The 19,592-nt window shown below is 39.8% G+C and overlaps 1 protein-coding gene across 1 annotated transcript; it reads left to right on the top strand.

Annotated features, from left to right (window-relative positions):
• The first annotated feature begins 7,163 nt into the window (after positions 1 to 7,163).
• On the top strand, positions 7,164 to 18,844 carry dsg2.1 (desmoglein 2, tandem duplicate 1). The gene is made up of 14 exons (XM_049481885.1): positions 7,164 to 7,336; positions 10,159 to 10,287; positions 10,449 to 10,610; positions 10,900 to 11,044; positions 11,346 to 11,509; positions 11,847 to 11,981; positions 12,086 to 12,271; positions 12,462 to 12,904; positions 12,994 to 13,136; positions 13,880 to 14,101; positions 14,286 to 14,519; positions 15,113 to 15,240; positions 15,445 to 15,732; positions 16,602 to 18,844. The coding sequence occupies exons 1-14, from the start codon at positions 7,286 to 7,288 to the stop codon at positions 17,697 to 17,699; spliced, it is 3,528 nt and encodes a 1,175-aa protein (XP_049337842.1). The 5' UTR covers positions 7,164 to 7,285; the 3' UTR covers positions 17,700 to 18,844.
• Positions 18,845 to 19,592: the final 748 nt, after the last annotated feature.

Below are 19,592 nucleotides of genomic sequence, written 5' to 3'. Positions count from 1 at the left end.
GCAGTGGAGAGCTGGCCCCAGCCCACCTCGGTGCGCCTGGTCCAGCGCTTCCTGGGCTTTGCTAATTTCTTCCGAAGGTTCGTGAAGAACTTTAGCTCTGTGGCCGCCCCGCTGACCGCCCTGACGAGGAAGACTTCGGGGCGGTTCAGCTGGTCCACAGAGGCCCAGGAGGCGTTTGACGCCCTCAGGCGCCTGTTGACCAGGGCCCCAGTTCTCCAGCTGCCTGATCCGGGACTTCCGTTTGTCGTGGAGGTGGATGCCTCTGAAGTGGGCGTAGGAGCAGTCTTGTCCCAGAGATCGGGGCCTGGAGGCAGACTGCATCCATGCGCCTACTACTCTCATCGTCTTACCCCTGCCGAGCAGAGGTACGACGTAGGAGATCGGGAGCTTCTGGCCGTCAAGCTTGCCCTGGAAGAGTGGAGGCATTGGCTTGAGGGGGCTGAACACCCCTTTCTGGTCTGGACAGACCATAAGAACCTGGCTTATATCCAGCAGGCCAAACGTCTGAATCCACGCCAGGCCAGATGGGGGTTGTTCTTCACCCGGTTTGACTTCATCTTGTCTTACCGTCCTGGGTCCAAGAACGTCAGACCGGACGCCCCCTCTCGCCAATGGGAGCCCCTCCCTCTTCCAGTGGAACCAGCCACCGTGATTCCCCCGGCCAGGATCCTGGCACCCCTCCGTTGGGCTCTGTTGGATGCTGTTCGACGGGCCCAAGAGACCGATCCTGACCCGGGGAACGGTCCCCCAGGCCAAGACTTCGTACCATCCTCCCTCAGGAGGCGGGTACTCGACTGGGGTCACGCCTCTCCCCAGACAGCGCATCCAGGGGCCACACGTACGCTAGAGTACCTGCAGCGCCGGTTCTGGTGGCCTCATATGGAGAGAGACGTGCGTTCCCATGTGGCCGCTTGTGAGGTTTGCGCTCGCTGTAAGGACCCCAGAACCAAGCCCACGGGTCTGTTGCACCCCCTGCCTGTTCCCTTACGTCCTTGGTCTCACCTGTCCCTTGACTTTATCACGGGGTTGCCCCCATCTCGAGGCAACACCGTGATACTAGTCATCATGGACAGGTTTTCCAAGTCAGGACGCTTTGTGGCACTTCCCAAGTTGCCATCCGCGCAGGGAACAGCAGAGGTGCTGCTCGACCAGGTGGTCCGAATCCACGGGCCACCATCGGACATAGTCTCAGACCGTGGGGCTCACTTCACCAGCCGGTTCTGGGGTGCCTTCTGTCGTTTGTTAGGGGCAGAGGTCAGCCTCTCTTCTGGGTTTCACCCCCAGTCCAACGGTCAGACAGAGAGGGTCAACCAGGATCTGGAAAGGACCCTCCGCTGTCTGGCTTCCTCTGCCCCCTCTACCTGGTCCGACCAACTGAAGTGGGCGGAGTATGCCCACAACACACTCTGGCACTCATCTTTGGGAATGTCGCCTTTTGAGTGCCAGTTTGGGTATGCTCCGCCTGCTTTCCCCGGACAGGAGACTATTACGGGGGTGTCCTCGGCCGACCAGACGGTCAGACGTTGCCACAGAGCCTGGAGGAAGGCGCGGGCTGCCCTCTTGTCTGCCAGGGTGACCCAGAAACGCCATGCAGACAGGAGGCGGCGGCCCGCCCCCTCATATAGGGTTGGCCAACGGGTCTGGCTATCGGCCAAGGACCTCCCGTTGCGGGGTACCCCACGTAAACTGGCCCCGCGGTACGTGGGGCCATTCAAAGTTCTTCGCCGGATCAATCCGGTATCATACCGGCTCGCCCTGCCACCCGCCCTTAGAAGAGTCCACCCGACCTTCCACGTGTCCCGCCTTAGGCCCTACCTCTGTTCTTCGGGTCCGGCCGCTCCCCGGGTCCCCGCACCATTGGTGGTGCCCCCGCCTACACCGTCCGTCAGCTCCTGGACTCCCGAAGGGTACGCGGGGGCCTCCAGTACATGGTGGACTGGGAGGGGTACGGTCCGGAGGAGCGGTCCTGGGTGCCCGCTAGACACATCCTGGACCCGGAACTGGTTAGGGCTTTTCGGCGAGACCGTGCGGCGGGTTTAGGGCCGTCGGGTGCCGCCCCTCGGGGGGGGGGGTCCTGTAAGGGCTGGTGCCCGGTCGAGGCGTCCTCCAGGGCATCGAAGGGCGCGCCAGGCCAGCGCCGAGGGTTAGTTGGCTAATTATCAACACCTGCTTTCAACAGCTTATAAGCAACGCCAACTAGCCACTCGGCGCTGGACCTTTGAAGCTCGTGGGAGCGAATCTATGCCGGTTTCTAGACCGAGCCTCTGCTCTTTTTCCCCTTCTCTTCCTGCTATCCCTTTGGAGAGAGTATGATCCAGCACCGCTGGCATACTAGTAGCGTCCTCTGTCCCTTTATATCTCGAGTGTGGTGTAGTCATGTTGAGCGGTGTGCTCCGCGGCTAACCCCCCTTTCTCTCGGGTCTGTGTGTCTGTGTTTGTGTGTGTGTGGTAGCCGCTGCGAGGCACGCGGTGTGCTCACCTTTTCTCTCCCCTCGCTGTTCCTCTTCTCTCTGGTGGAGCAGCGTTTAATCCAAAAGCACCCCAATTCACTTCTTTGTTTAGTTTGGAAGCTCTTTTGTTTTTACCTCGCTCCATAAGAGGTAGCCGTTAGCTTCCGCGGCGAGTCTTGTTTACATTCTCCCCTTCTCTTTCACTCGCGCTGGGCGTGAGGTTTTGTTTTCCACCCGTTTTTACTCTCCGCCCGTTTTCGTGGCTCCGCCCCTTTCGTCGGAGGCTCTTTAAGGGGCGATTGGGGCGGCCGCATCCCGGTCTGCTCGCTGGTGCAGCGGTTGGAGCGCTGGGCTGCGACCGCGACAGCCTGAGTTCGATCCCCGCGTGGAGCGGGGTTTAATAATAATAATAATTGTATATATATATATATATATATATATATATAAAATATTATTATATAATATTAATATATATATATATTCACGATTATATATTAATTCTTATTATTATTATTATTATTATTATTTTCCCCTTTTTCTTGGGTTTACCTGCTTTGAGATCTGCTGCTCTGCACTTGGTTCCTACAACCTTCTGGGCTGGAGAGCTACTGCTCCCCAACCCATTACAATTAGGAAATGTTGTGTTGTAAAAGCGCTGCTTTTTGTAAAATTGATGTTTGTATTTATTGTAATGCTAATGTTTTACTGAGCTATTAAACACTTACTTCACAGATAAGAAGCTTTTTCTTTACCGAAATTCCCACAGGTGCCTAAAACATTTGCACAATACTGGATAAATATATTAAAAATGTACAATTTTATAGCCATCTGCTGTACTTAATTTATAATATAATATATAAGATAAAATCAGACAAAATGGAAATTGGATATCATTAAAATGTGATGAATTGCACTTGGGTGGTCATCAGCATACTTGTGGGTGCACCCAATTAAAGCATATGTGTAGGAAACACTGTGGTCCTTCAGTCTTGATAAGGCAGTAGTCACTAATTAAATACCATAACTCAGCTGGAAGTAAATATTATCAGGCATTCCTTTCGGCTGCCAGAAATTTGTAGGCACATTTTTGCATGCACACGCCTGAGAGAGTATTCATTGCCACTGGGAGCTTCTTTGAGCTGTGAGCTCCAAGCTGAAGAGGCATAAAAACACAAAACATACTTGTAGTAAAGTTCAATCCTGTTGAAACCTTCTTGCCTGAAACATACTGACTTGTACACTTCTCCATGCATCTATTGAAGACAGCATATTTACATGTTTCCAATCCTGTCACTTCCAAGTATAAAATGTGTTTATTTTAGAATATGCACACCTTGATCACACAATCCCCACTGACAAAACCGTATAAATGGCCAATGAAAATAAAACTATACTTAAGAAGAGCAAGACATGACTTTTCAGTCTGGGGTGTTACCTGAGTTATTATACTATACAGTTTCACATTGACTGACTGGTTCTCTGACACTGCCAAAACAAGCAAGCCTAAAATTCACATGAACAGGGTAGATTATTTTCCATTTTCCTTTCTAAAACAAACAAAAATAAAACACCAGCAGAAACTGTTCATGAGTAATTATTTCTGTCCATATTTTTAACCCACAAATGTTACATAAATAGTAGTTATTGCATTTAAAATGTTAACCTATAACCTAAGTAGTACAAATTAATTTTTGAAAACATTGATTGGAATAAATACAAATACATAACTACAGAACATGCTGTTCGGTCTGTATGTTTCTGAGTTGTTATTTTTCTAGCCAACACAAGCTCAATAACCACATGATACACATAATACATTAATAGAAATTAAAATAAAAACCCATGTAACACACAGCACAACTTTCTTTGTTTTACTGAAATTATAGCATTAAATTACTTCAGTGTAAAGCTTACTCCTCAGACAACAAAATGGATGACTGTTATTTATTGGCATTTACTAAAATAAATAGTTATGATGTTTGTGTTAATGTTAAAATGAAAACCATACAGAGATATTGTGCTAAGAAGCTGTTTAAAAATCCCCTACAGAGCCAGAGGCAAAGTTAGAAAGGAAAATATTTCTCTGAGCAACAGGAACAGACCTTAAGAGGAACTTTAAGAGAAACAAAAAAGAGGAACCCATTCATCTCTAACTGACATAAAAAGGCTGTAAACAAAAAAAACCCTACTACTCCATACAATGCATGACATATGAAACATTCTGAAGAAAAACACCTGAAATTATATATAAATAACATGGAAACGATTATCATTACTGTTAGTTGCAAAATAATGGCATAGTGTAACATTATGAATAACATTTTTTTTCTAAATGACTTTTTACAGTAAATGTTAGTCAAGTTGCTACCATATTTTAAGGGAAAAGGAGTTATGTTAAGCCATATTAGCTTAACATGACACCAGTGATATAAGCTGTAATGTTTCTGACTAGTTAGGATTACTGTCACAGATACCTCAAATGTATTATAGATGGGAGATAATTATTATTTTTTTTAATGTAAAATAAGGGTAACATTTGATATTAAGGCTGAATGTGTTCCTGGTAATGACACGTAAAATGTGTTAGTATATCTGATATTATTTTTAAGTAATAAGCAAATTCATAGCTAATATCTAACATTAGTTCCAACTAATATAAAACTGCCTTACAGAGACCATTAATGAACAATTAATTTTACCATAGTTTTTTATTCTTTTTAAAGAGACATATTTGGTTCTATTGGACCTAAGAATGATAAAGCTTGTGTGTCAATGAATGACCACACTATTGATAAACTAAAAGACACATTTGCATAGTTTTTTTTAATAATTACTGTAATTATGTTAACATGCATTTATAAAGTTACAATTTTGCCACAATAAAATATCATGTGCACATCATGGGCTTCAAAGGGGGCAGCAATAATATGACCCTGAATAAGTTTTCAGGGTAACTTCAACTAAATAAGTTTTCTGTGGAATTATGCCTGTGGTATTTATCAATACTTGTAATGTTGATAAAATTACACCAGTATAAAAGTGTGCCAGTAAAAGAATCACTGTCTAAAGAAAAACATGTATGTAGCAGTGAGGAAGGTAAGGACCGTTTAAGGAACCAAGAGAGGCAGGTATCAAACCAGGAGCTGTTGACTGGTCTATTCATTCAACAACATACAAAACAGCTACAGGGTCCAAATAATGGGAAAAAAACAAAGGAGTAGGAGCAGTAGTTTTAATATCAGAATAGTACTTCTAAATTAAGAATAGATCATGGGTGCAGAAATAAGGTGGCCTGTCACAATAATTACCTTTTCAACTAATTGTACAGTAAAGGAACGTAACCTCAATAATATTTGATAGGTCTAGCTGGCATACAACTGACCTTCATCATTGAAATGGGGTTGACATATGGTTGAAGAAATGTCTGTTTTGGTTTTAACCTTCTGTCTTTTCAATTAGCATTTTACATTTGATCAGCACACAATTTTAAAACATGGGTGGAAAAAAGGATGAACAAGTGGCTTTATTTCCATTTGCAGTGAGCGATTTTAATTTGGCACCAATTCTTTACCATACCTGGGGTATGCTCATGTTCTATCAGTTTTACTGTTGTGTTTTTAAGATCAGGTGTTTAATCAGATTGGTAGTGGTGGGTAACATTCTTTATACTCAGCTTCAGTACAGTGATGTACTGAAGTTTATCATTAACGCTTTGTTAAACATATGATTTTCTAGTTTTAGATACTTGTAATAATTAAAGCTTTTTGTTTGTAATTGTACAGTTTATGCTTTGTAGAGATGTTTATTTAGAAAGAGAGAGAATTAAAAAAATCTTTATTATTGAATACAGTTTTTTTTCCTTTTTCATACAATTTTGAGAACCCTTAATGTGAACTGGTTTATTAAAGATTGAATGTATGACATTGAAACAACGTTGCTATATCAACATTTATTCACTTTTCAAAATCAACACCAAATTAAACGTTGATTCAACCATAACAGAAACATTGATTCAACCAAAACATCAACATTTATTGACTGTTATTTTAACATTGAAATGCTAGCTGGGGTATTTTAGCCAGTCATGCAATGACCAACACTTGGTATATACAGCTAAATAAAAGTATAGATAGATAGATAGATAGATAGATAGATAGATAGATAGATAGATAGATAGATAGATAGATAGATAGATAGATAGATAGATAGATAGATAGATAGATCTTCTTCTTCAGGTTTTCAATTTGGTAAAATCAAAGAAACTCATCATTTTTAAGTTTTTTTTTCCAGAGCCTCTATTTTTTAAGACATTTAAATGGTCTTTAAATTACAATAAAAACAATTTTTTTTTTTCACAAAAATGTTATCGTTACAGGCCTGTTATGAGTGTTCATAATGTTATGTCAAATTTAAATGAGGTAACAGGTTTCTGCTTGTCAACGAAAATACAGTGTGTAATATTTAATTGCTCTGAAAGGACGACAAGTTCCCGTGTTGTTTCCGGAAACCACCTGGTGCTCTCTCTCTCTCTCTCTCTCTCTCTCTCTCTCTCTCTCTCTCTCTCTCTCTCTCTCTCTCTCTCTCTCTCTCTCTCTCTCTCTCTCTCTCTCTCTCTCTCTCTCTCTCTCTCTCGTACCTGAGAGGAGGAGGTTCTGAGCCCCGGGGCGAGGCTGGGTGTGTGTGTGTGGCTGATGGTGAGGGTGTGAGAGTCTGGGTGGATCTCTATCAGTGATCGCTCTCTCTGGGGCTGGTAGTAGGTGGTGATAGTCCGCTTCTCGGCTCGGGGGAGTAAAGTTGTGTGTGATTGCCGCAGGAGCTCCGCGGCTCTCCCGGATATGGCTCGGTCTGTGTGCGCAGCGCTGTGTCTCCTCTGTTTCGCTTTATCGGTGAGTTGTTTGGAACTTTTTATAATGGCTCTTTCTAGTTGTTTCTGTGATTTATGCGCTTCTTTCAGCGGTAATTCTCTCAGTATCAGCGGCCTGGGTCTGTTTTTAACAGTGTTGACGTTGTTAAACTGCCTTCAGCCGGTAGAGTGAGGTCGCTAGGAGACCAGCAGCCTGTCGCCCGATCACTTACCATGTAGCTAGTTAAATACGTTAAACTTAGCTTATCTTAGCTAGGTTAGGTTAGCCTGTGCTGGCTAACCTAGGTTGGATAAACAAGGAGAAACACGGCTTAATACATTTAAATGAAGTTATTATAAAAAGTAAAGCCTGGCTTCATCTGCGTTACTCTGACTGTTTAGACTTCCCACAGTGTGTTCTGAGCTGATGAAAAAGAAACCAAAGACCAGCAGGTCATATAGATACGTTGTACGTTGTTATGGTTGAATCAACGTTTAATTTGGTGTTGATTTTGAAAAGTGAATAAATGTTGATATAGCAACGTTGTTTCAATGTCATACATTCAATGTTTAATAAACCATAGTTCACATTCAGGGTTCTCAAAATTGTATGAAAGAGGATAAAAAAACTGTATTAAATAATAAGGAATTTATTTTATTTTTATTCTCTCTTTTTCTGAATAAACATCTCTTGAACGTTGTACGTTCAACCTTTAATAAACCATGGCTCACAAAAAAAAACTATGGTTAACAGCAAAACTAATAGAACATGAATATAGCCCCATTATGGTGAAGAATTGGTGCCAAATTAAAAAGCAAATGTAACCCACTTTTTCTCCCCTTATTAAACTGTTTGTTGAAAATGTATGGTGATGAAATGTAAAAAGTTCCTCCAAAAGGCAGAAGGTTAAGAACATATGTAGATTAAACGTTAAAATTTTAATGTTTGCACAACCACTTAACATTAAATGTTGTTTCAAAGGTTGGTTGTGTGCCAGCTGGGTAGTTGCAGCACTAATAGCTATTATATGCTGATCAAGAGCTAGTTACCATGCTAGACTACCAGCATAGAGTATGTTTTTTCTTTCTTTTTTCTTTATGATCAGCTGGTGTTGAGCTGGATTGTTTAGTACGTTGACCCTTGTTGTGGATAGTAGCTGGACAAGACCCTACTGGTCCAGCAGGTTTCCCAATGAGCCCTTTTGTTAAGTTAGTTAATTAGCTCTGTTCTCCTATTCTTTATATTTGTTGTAGACAGTACATTTGTTTGGTTCAGTCTAATGTCACTTTAGCATGAGCAGCTACACATAGGTTAATGGACTCATTCCCACTAGACCAGACTGGATTGGATTGAGATCTCACATTGCATTCTTTGTGATACCACCTTCCCCCAAACTGTTCAGCTCTGGTTTAGGTAAGGGTGTTGGCTGAAACTGCTTTTGTGGCACAGCCCATCGAGACACAGCACATCACTCAATGTTCTTTCATTTTCTGAGTGACAAACAGTATACACAGCCCATACCTCTGTTAGGGCTTGTAAAAGTAGAAGTAAATGCCAGTGACTTTCTACACAGCGCATCCCTGATAACAAATCGTTTTTTGCTTGTACAACTTTTAAAACAATCTTTATTTAACATTGCCTTACAGCCATTGTTTAATCTCGAAATTATGACATTTTGTCAACATTCATTTATTTAAAGGTTCTCTTCTACACTCACAATGCTTTTAAATGAAAGGTGCTTCCAACAAATAAAAATATCAATATTAGTAATTAGTACTTAAATGTCCTTTTCTACACTGCTAGATCAAATTAGAGTATAAAAATGAAAAACAAACATATATACAAGATAAACAAATTTAGCAGAAGTAAAGTTTAATACAAATTACATATAAAAAAACATAAGATTGAATCAGTATTAAATGAACTATTCTTTATATAGCCCATATGTATATTGGTACTGTGTTTGGACAAGTTTATGCTCATGGTTTTTCAAATTATTCATGTGTTGCAACATACAATTTTCATGTGTTGGTTCCTGATGTAATTCTAGTTTTTATAGTCGCTTACAACATATTATAAGTGTTTTAGATGTGTGTATTACGTTATTGTACAGCTTATTTATTTAGGTCAAGCCTCTCCAAGTCAGTGTGTGGTCAGATTGAGGTGGTCTTGAATCAGTCGAAATGTCTGGTAGTGAGTCTGATGAAAGCAAAATTCCCTTGTGAATATTTAGTGGCATAAATAATTGCAAGCAAAATATCTTGATTAGAATGCAGGGTAAAGAATTTATTGGGCAAATATTGTCAAAATGAATGTTTAGTTAATGTATAAATGTGTTGTTTATAGTCACTGTATTTTCTGATCAGTGTTGATAACACATGTCAGTGTCACAATCATAAGTCTGAGTACAGTTTACAGTTAATGTATTATGTCATACATTAGATTAGCCTGCATGCAAAGCTGTATGTATCATACACAAAGGTAATGTTCTGTTCATGTAGAACATCAACGAATATCACAACTGCTTTTTCCATGATGTCACCATTAAAAGCCCAGAAACACAATTTCAGAAAGACAACAGATTAGCTAAAATGGGAGGTATTCTGCTGTCAATTAGATGGCTCGTTTGCATGGGCCCAGTGACAGTGTATGATTTTTCCGCCATTTTGAGCCTGTCAATGCCAATATAAACTAAAGAGACTCTCAACAGTTCTGTATGTTTTTGTATACGATTTCTGAAGACAGATTACTTGCTACAGCAGAAACAAATAAGAAAGAGATCTTTGTGGTTAAGACAGTCACACAAAATACTTTTAATGAAAAATGAAGGTTCATACCATCCCTCTCTCTGTCTTATCCTCTAGCATGTATTTGAATCTGAAGCCAGAAAGGAGTCCTCTTTAGTTCTTCGCAGGCATAAGAGGGAATGGATTGTTCCTCCACAAGTTCTGGAGGAGAATGTGGACTACACCAAGAAGGAATTCATTGCTAGAGTAAGAATCCTATTATCTAATTATTTCTTTCTATTGATGCTGTTATAATAATAACTGTTTTGATAATTTCCTAGTTTTTTATCAAAATAATTTGTTTTGATAATGAAGTAGTTTGATAATTTCTTGATAATCTCTTGTTTTATTTATTTATTTATTTTTAGATTCGCTCAGACAAGGATGATGGACAAAAAAACTTAGTGAGATATGCTCTAAGAGGAGTTGGAGTGGATCAGCCACCCTTTAACCTGTTTGTAGTGAATCCTGACAATGGCAATGTTCGGATAACTGGACTTCTTGATCGAGAAAGTATCCCTCAATTCAATGTAAGTGTGTTCAATGTTAAAGGGCATCATATTTTAAGACCTGTAATTCACTTATGACATGACAGGGATTCAGGTGTTACATCAGTCATAATTCATGTGTACATGACAGTTATGTTGCTATTGGAAAAAAAATACATATCAATATTTTTTATTCTACCATTTATTTAGTCCAATATATACTGGAATTGCTAGTATTAATGTTTAGACTGTATGCTGTCTTCAGATATTTGTATTTGGTGTTATGATCATTTTATTCGGTTTAATAACATACTTTTTTTTTACTTTGCAGCTTTCTGGAGTTGCAACATTTATTAATGGCACAGTGGCAGAGAATGATATTCAGTTGAGGATAAAGGTGAAAGATCAGAATGACAATGCACCCATATTCCCCCCCAGTATTTCACCAGGCTCTGTGTATGAACTCAGCCCAGTAGGCAAGTTTACCTTCTCAATTATATTGCATGTATTCTTATTCATTTAACTACCCAAATAGTGGAAATAATTCTACCAAGCATTTTTATCTCTCTCTGTAAGTATATATACTCATGTCAAAGTTTTGGGATAAGACGAGATTTTTATTAAATAGTCTTGATAAAATTCATCATCATACTATTTAAAAAATATATGATTCTAAAACAGAAAAAATGGAGCTCCCGAGATTTTGTCTGACAGCAATGGAACATAGCATGTATAGCATAGCATGAGTAATCCTTATTTATTATTATTTATTTCTAGGTACCTCTGTAATGAGAATAACAGCCACAGATGCTGATGAACCTGGGAACCCCAACTCTCAGATTCGCTACGAAATCATCAACCAAGACCCTGCAGGGGCAGCAATGTTTAGGATCGCTCCTAATGGAGATGTTCTTGTAAATGGAGCTAACCTAGACAGAGAGGTAAGAATTCATTGTAAGTTGTCAAAAAGACATTTGCTTAATAGATTAGGAATTAGATGTTCAAAAGGATGCCACAACAACAATGTTACAATAATTCTTCATTATAACCACCAAATCCACCTTAATTTTACTCATTTAAAACCACCAGAAAAAAATGTTTAATAGGCCTGGTAAGGTTAAAGGGTGCAAAACTAAAAAAGTTTTAATTAGAGAAGGTGTGATTTTGTCTGTTTAGTTGGGTTTACTTTTAAGTTAAGTGGCTATTCAGCAAACTGTCTATTAATATATATTTTAAATTAAGCATTGTATTGAATGATTGTAATTGCTCTGTCTACAGGCCAACCCGCAGTACACACTTACTGTAAAAGCTTCAGACCTCAACGGGGCCCCAGGATGCAAATCAGGAACAGCAACATTCAAGATCCAGCTCAAGGATGTAAACGATAATGTCCCAAAACTGGAGAAGGAAGCAGTAAGGGAGATTTGTTTATGTTTTTGTCATGTTTGCCAAATTAGCTTATAGTTCTTTTATATGCGGAAATGTAGGTTAAATTTTGATTTTCAATTTGTTTTCAGTATGAAGGCAGTATTGAGGAGAACACAGAGAAAGTGGAGGTGATGAGAATTAAAGCAACTGATCTGGACGAGCAGGGCACCGACAACTGGCAAGCCAAGTTCAATATTGTCTCAGGCAATGAAGGGGGCCATTTCAGCATTTACACTGATCCGAACACCAACGAGGGAGTCCTGATGCTTGACAAGGTTCTTATTTTTTTTCTTCAATTTTTTTGTTATTAAGGGTATAATTGCTTTGAATACAGTAATTTGCTGCTGATATTATCTATTACCCAGTCTATAATGCAGTTTTATGTCATTCAGTTTTCAAGCCAGAAGAGTGATCTTCAGCTAGCGTTTGTAGTGCGCAGACACAGTGATGTTTCCTCTGTTTCAGGCTGTCGATTATGAAGAGGTGAAAGGCATGAATCTGGGCATTGCGGTGGCCAATGTGGCTCCATACCATCCCTCAGTGACAGGAGGTTCATCAACAATTGGAGTGGTGTTCCCAGGAGGAGCTTCGGGAGGTGCAGGTGGCGGTGCAGGTGGCGGTGCTGGTGGTGGCGGAGCGGGAGCAGGATCAGGTTCGAGCAGTGGAACATGGACGGGAGGTTCTGGCTCTTGGAGCCCAGGCAGCCCGGGTAGCGCAGGCGGCATAAATAGTGGTAAAGTCTACAACGTGAACATCAAAGTAAAGAACCAGCCCGAGGGTCCACGCTTCAGCCCCAAAGTGAAAGCAATCCCCATTTCTGAAGATGGCAAGACGTTCGACGTAACAAAAGTCATTGCTACATACCCTGCTATTGATGGGGATACAAAGTTACCTGCTGAGAACGTGAGGTAAGTCTACATTTACTGCATTTAATTTTCCCAACACATTGAATTAACATGGCAGTTTGTAATTTTTATTATTTTTTTTTTACTCTCAGATATGCCAAAGGCCTTGACCCAGGAAACTGGCTGAGCATTGATGAGAAAACGGGTGAAATTAGACTGAACAAACTTCCAGACCGGGAGTCACCACACTTGGTCAATGGAACATACACAGCTAAAGTCCTGTGTATCAGCCAGGGTAAGCAAAAGATTTTGTAATATTCTTCTGTACTTGCTTTCTTGTTTAAAGGAGTGATACTGTTCTTGATCTAGAATTTAGACCCAAAAGATAATGTTTCTCAGAAAAAAAATCATGTTCAGTCTTCGTAAACTGCTAGTGAGTAACTGCAATGCAACAGTCTATCACTAGGTGGAGCTATAGGTCTTTGTCTGACATTCTCTTCTGACTGCTGTTTGTTTAAAATGAAGACTGATAGGTGCACTGACATTATCTGTCCTGCAGGGGGATTATTTAAAGTAGTCAATACTATATTTATTGTGTAAGGTTGCACTGAAAAGTTTGTATAATTATATACAAATTATTATTATTATTTTTTTTCCCCATTTGGTTAAACACTTACACTATTTATCGGAGTACAATATAAACAAGCAGTTAGCCTCTTTGTCTTGTTTCTTGAAGTCTACACTGCATTTGCAGATTTGGAAAGACAGGAGTAATTTAAATGTATAGCCACTTGGGGGAGTCTAGTTGCATCATTTAACTGCTGGTTATTGCAGAAGTATTGTCCTACATGTTTTGCTTTACAGGATGTGCTGTTCATAATCAGTAAGGCTGCATTAACAAGCATATTGCAGAGTACAGATTGGTCATCACATGTGTAAAGATATTTAGCAGACTTGCCATTTTGTTCAAGTTACTTTCAGAAACACTCAAACTTAATGGAGCTAAAATGTACTTTTCTTTTGGATCTCTTTTTGCAGATGCACCCTATACAACAGCTACAGGCACCATCGCCATTCAGGTCGAGGACTTTAATGACCACTGCCCTACTCTTACCACCAATGTGCAGACTATGTGCACCATCCAGGAAGCTATATATGTCACTGCAGTGGACGAAGATGCTCCTCCTAATGCAGCTCCTTTCACTTTCAGCATTGTCCCAGAAAAGACCAAGGGAAAATGGAGTGTGGAGCACTTAAATGGTATGCAGCATTAGTTGTCTAATGGAGTTTCAGTTCAGTGTAAAGAAAACAAAAAAATAGCTTGTTTGGTGTTGAATTAGCATATGTTGCTATAAGTATCAAGGCAAGTAGAGTGACAAGTCTCTTATCAGTTGTGTAGTATGTAATTATTACATTGATGTTAATGTTTGCATTGTTACTGTAGACACGACAGCCATCTTAAGATCCCATGAGCCTCTGTGGCCTGGTCCTCGGGAAGTGACCGTGGAGGTGCGTGACGAGCAAGGGTTGTCCTGTCCAGAACCACAGGTGCTAAAGTTGGACGTGTGCAGCTGTGATAAGAATGGCCTGTGTGGTGTACGTGGAGCACAACAGAAGGGAGCAGTTCTTGGTAAAGCTGGAATTGGCTTGCTCCTCCTGGGTCTCCTCATGCTTTTGCGTAAGTCCAGAATCATATACTTGTAGGCCTGTCTCAATAAATATTTTTGTTTGGATGATGTATACTTTTAAAACTAATCATGATTAACAGTGTTATTGTCTATTTAGGACCATTTAAAACACCTGTGATTGGGTCAATTTTGTTCATTGCTGACTTTACTGCTGCTAGAAGTAGCAGAATAAATAAATAAATACTTTTCAATGGCTGGTGGGACAATATTTTAATATTATACTCTATAAAGTTAATAATTAAATCTTAGGTTCAGAAACTTAATATAAAATTCTTCACCTCTGCAGAAGAGTAGTCCAGAGAAGTCCAGTGTCATGTACATGTAGGCCTGTCACAATAGCTCCTTATGTTTGGATAATGTACATTGTACATTGTACATTGTAAATTGTTATAAGCAATGTTATTGTCATTTTTTTATATTCTAAATTAATCAATTGTAAAAAAAAATAATAATAATAAAAAAAATAAAATAAAATTGGCTTTTCTCTCTAAATGAACACAAGAAACAATAAATTCAGCAACTGTAGTTCTACAATAACTCAATATTCATTTATAATATCTAATGAATAATTTTTTTTCTACAGTTATCCCACTTCTGCTGCTGTTCTGTCAGTGTGGAGCAGCTGGCATGGGAGGAGCCTTTGCAGAGATGCCCTTTGATACTAAAGAGCACCTGATTGCCTACCATACAGAAGGCCAAGGAGAAGACAGGGTAAGTCCAGAAATATTGTCAATATTTCACAGTTAATCTCAGTTTAGCTGTTAAATGTATGTTATATAAATGATTTGTGTGTACTCTTAGTCATCAAATATATAGTTAATTATGGAGAATTGGAAGGTAAAAAAATATCCAGATATTCAATATGCATTTCATTTTCACTTATCTTGAATCTTTCTGGCACTGTCTTTTTGGCAGGATGTACCCTTACACCTTGCTGGACCAGAGGTTGATTCTGGTGGCCTGGTCAACATGGGCACTAAAGGCAGCTATGCAGCTGCTGCTTTTGGAGCTGGTATGGCAGGAGCAGCAGGAGGAGCAGGAGCAGGTTACATGGCATCTACCTTTTCGGGAGGGGGAGGCTATCAGATGGAGATGACCACAATGGACCATGGGATGAGTGCTGCTGGTCTAGGAATGATGAGAGAGGAGTTTGATGATGGAATGGCCCTTTCAGGAGAGTATTTGAATCAGTACTATTCACAAGTAAGTAAATCTAAAATTAATCACAATTGAATCATAGGAGAACTGCAGTGGTGTAAAATCCCTATCATAATAATCAATGCTCTGTAGGGGTCTGCAAGACCAAAAGGCTAGGAAAACATCTAGAGTAGATAAACTCTTTAAAATAAATAGAAATCAAGAGAGGCTTTTATGAATCTAAATACAGAAAGTTTACTTTTAGATGCAAATCACTGGTAACAATTAAGAACAGAGTGATTAGATTAGAATTGCAAGAAAGCATATAAAAGGCTTCCCTGTTCGGAAATATGATTCTTTGGATATATTAAACAAAGGTTCAGTGTGAAAGAAAGTGTTCTTCATCTGAAACAATACCACATAATATGTTAAAACATTCTTATATTAAGCAAAAATCTCAAACAGTCTTAAAATGAACGAAGTAAGACTTAAATCAAGCAAAAATATTTTATTTTTGTTTTAAATTTGGACACAAGAATCAGAATAACTTGACCAGTGACTTTTTGTTTTGTTTTCAGTTCGTATTGCTGAAAATGTATAAGTAAGATTGATTAAGATAAGTATTCCTAAAATAAGCAAATAACCAAAATAACCTCATACTTGTAAATGCTTAGTAAGACAAAAACAAAAACTTATCACAGGGAAAAAAAGGTTTAGTGCCTTGAAGTTTTTTGCGGTGAGGAACTGAGTCTCTTGTGGCCATAAATGACATTAGTGGATATAGCAGAATAAATTCTGAAGTGTAGAGAGCAGTACTTGCCAAACATAGCAGTAACTTTCAAAAGGTTCAAGTCACTGAATAATTAGACTAAATGTTAAAGATTAAATCATGGTTTCAGAAACTTAATGTGAATTTGTCTTTATCACCCCTGCAGAAGAGTATGGAGCTGGATGCCACGGCCAAAAACTCCCTGCTGATGTATAACTACGAAGGTCAAGGTTCTCCTGTTGGTTCCATTGGCTGCTGCAGTCTCCTCGAATCGGACAACGATCTGGAGTTTCTTAACAACCTTGGGCCTAAGTTCACCACTCTCGCTGAGATATGTGGAGGCACAAAGTTCACAAAAGAGGTTGTAGCCCCTCCAGCTGCCGCTCCACCTCCATCTGTTCCTAAACCGATTGTGGAACGCCCAAAAGCGGTCTCCATTGAAACCCACCGTGTCAACACCGTTAATGTTCCTCCCAAACCTGCGGCATCTTCCTCTGTGCATACAGTCGAGAATGTAATGGTTACAAACAGCCGTGCCTCAGTAGCAGCTGACGTAAAGCCCGCCACAACTCTGATTAATGTGAAGCCCAGCCAGACTCTGATTGACGTCCAGCCAGCCCAGACTCTGATGGTTCAGCAGCAGCCCATGTACTACGTGGTGGAGCCGCAAGTATCCAACACCATGCTGTTGGCTGAGAGGCCTACTGTTGGATTGGGGCAGAACGTGTACATGCTGAACGGCGCTCCAATGGCAGAGAGAGTTCTAGTGCAGGGTGCTGTTCCAGCACAGGGCACCATTGGAGGTGGCAACAGAGTGATGCTGCTGGAGACAGGCAGAGGATCCACCCAGGCTCTAAACACAGGCTTGCTGCAGTCGGCTAACTTGTCGGGATCGCAGCTACTGCTGGTGGACGGGGCTGCACAAGGTGGACAGGTCCTCCAGGGGACGCTGAATAGAGGTGGATTAGCTGGCTCTCAAGGCCTGTTGCTCGTAGATGGGCAGTCAGGTCCCATGCTGCAAGGGTCTCTCCAAAGAGGTGTTGCAACAAGCGGATCTCAGAATATGCTGTTTATGGAGGCACAGGGTGGGTCATCTGGAGTTGTTCATGGGTTGATGCAGAGGGGCATGACCTCCAGCGCAGGGTCACAGAGTGGAACTGTTGGATTGAACACAGGCTCAGTCCAAATAAGCGGAGTTCCATCTACACGAAAAGTCGTCATCCAAGAGAAGAAGGTTGTATCAACTCAGCAAAGCTCTCTGTAAAAACGAATGGATAATAATGGATAATCTTCAACCTGAGTGTAGTCTACAGTGATGCCCTTATAGCATTATCTTATGCTGCATTCAGAAGTTTACCTGAAAAGGTTTTCAGCTCTTCCCCCCCCATTATGCTATGCACATTACAAATGTTTCCCAAGTAACATAACATTTGTTTCGCATGTATGTATTTTTGTTTGTTTGTTTTACATTTGTTATGAACTTGGGTAGTGTACTTTTTAATATACTATGCAGTGTCATATTTCAAATAACAGTCCCTTATGAAGATCCTTTGCCATTAGTTACTTAACACTTTATTTAGGCATTACCTATCTTCCTTCAGAAACTTCAGTGTTTCAGCCCTTGTGTCTATTTTAACATCCACTTGAAATTGATCCAAAGTAATAAGGTGTTTTGTGGAAAATAGCTTGAGGCATAAAAACTACTACACAGATATATTGGTGTGAGTGTGTGAACCTGCTATGACTACTACACTTTTATAGCTGTGTATAACTTTATTTTTGTAAAATGTAAACTGCTTTAAAAGTAAGGTCAAAAAGTTAAGGTCATTTAGTGTGAATATTTGAAAATAATTTGTACTTTGTTCTCTTTGCGCTTTGCACTGCTTTTAACAAGATGGAACCTAAATATCTGGATCCCAACGGCTGAAGTTATTTACACACTGCAGTCACTAATTACACTAAGGTGAAACGATGCTAAACACTGAACTCTAAACCAGGATTCAAATTCTGGAACACTGTTACATGCTTTCATGTGTTTTTGTGCTTGTGATTAATAAGAAATATTTGCATTTTGCTAGGTACGTTGTGAATATTGTTGTACAAATTTTGACTTTTTTTTGGCAATAACTTTTTCAAGGGCTTTTGCTGACTTGAACTTTTAGTTTTTTAGTTTTTAGTTTTAAATTTAGAGTTATAGCAGCTATAAATATTTTTTCTGTTTTGAAAGATTGAATGTACTCTGCTATAAACTGCCTTTTTTTTTTTTTTTTTTTTTTTTAGCTAGTGGGCCAAAATTCTGGATCTGTCTGTTTTTATATTTGGGTATGGTACTGGAATATCGGCAGTTATTTTGTCTTGTTTACCGAAGACTGGAATACCAAAAATTAATAAAAAAAGATTAAAAAAGCATCTTGTTGAGAAAGATTGTTGTTACTAAGCTCCCTTTCATATTGTGCTTATACCTTATGGTGCATTGTGGAAAGTACACAGAACTTGTTTTTGATACTGGGTTAGTCATAGGCAGAGTAATGAACATTTCTGTGGTTTGGTGTGGTGTTTCATGGTAATGAAGTGACTCCAAGGAAAAAAGGCACTTAACAGACTAGCAATGTGGCTGCCCTTAAATTAAACTGTAAATAGTAGAATGTACGCACCCTTGTTTGTTTCTCTTTTAAGTTTAATCGGCATATTTCAACATTAATAGCAGGAGGCGTAAAAACTACTACGTAGATATGCAAATATTGGTGTGTGAGTGTGTGAACCTGACATTTAGTTAAGGTAGTAAAACACTACTAAGTTTGAAGGCTCTTTACCATTTTAATGTGTCTATTGTGGTAAGAAATGTAGAGTTTAAACGGCATATTTCAACATTAATCTCTCATAAAACAAATTCATCACAGATTCTTCTAGTTAATGGTTCTTTATACAATCCTGTGACAAAGAATAACTTGGAATGACATTTTTTTCTTTGCCTGGTTAAGGACTTCTTTGCGTCTTTTGAAAATAGATTCATATATATTACAAATATTTGCATATATTGACGTTAAAGTTTCCCTAGAATGAAAAATGGAATGAGAATGAGGAAAATGAAATGACAGGTCAATACATGGATATGACATACCCTAAAACTTGAAATATTCTTGTCTTTTCACTGAAA

Source organism: Astyanax mexicanus, chromosome 1 (genome assembly GCF_023375975.1).
Source record: "Astyanax mexicanus isolate ESR-SI-001 chromosome 1, AstMex3_surface, whole genome shotgun sequence".
NCBI classification, from domain to species: Eukaryota; Metazoa; Chordata; class Actinopteri; order Characiformes; family Acestrorhamphidae; genus Astyanax; species Astyanax mexicanus.
This window is presented reverse-complemented; position numbering and strand designations above follow the sequence as displayed.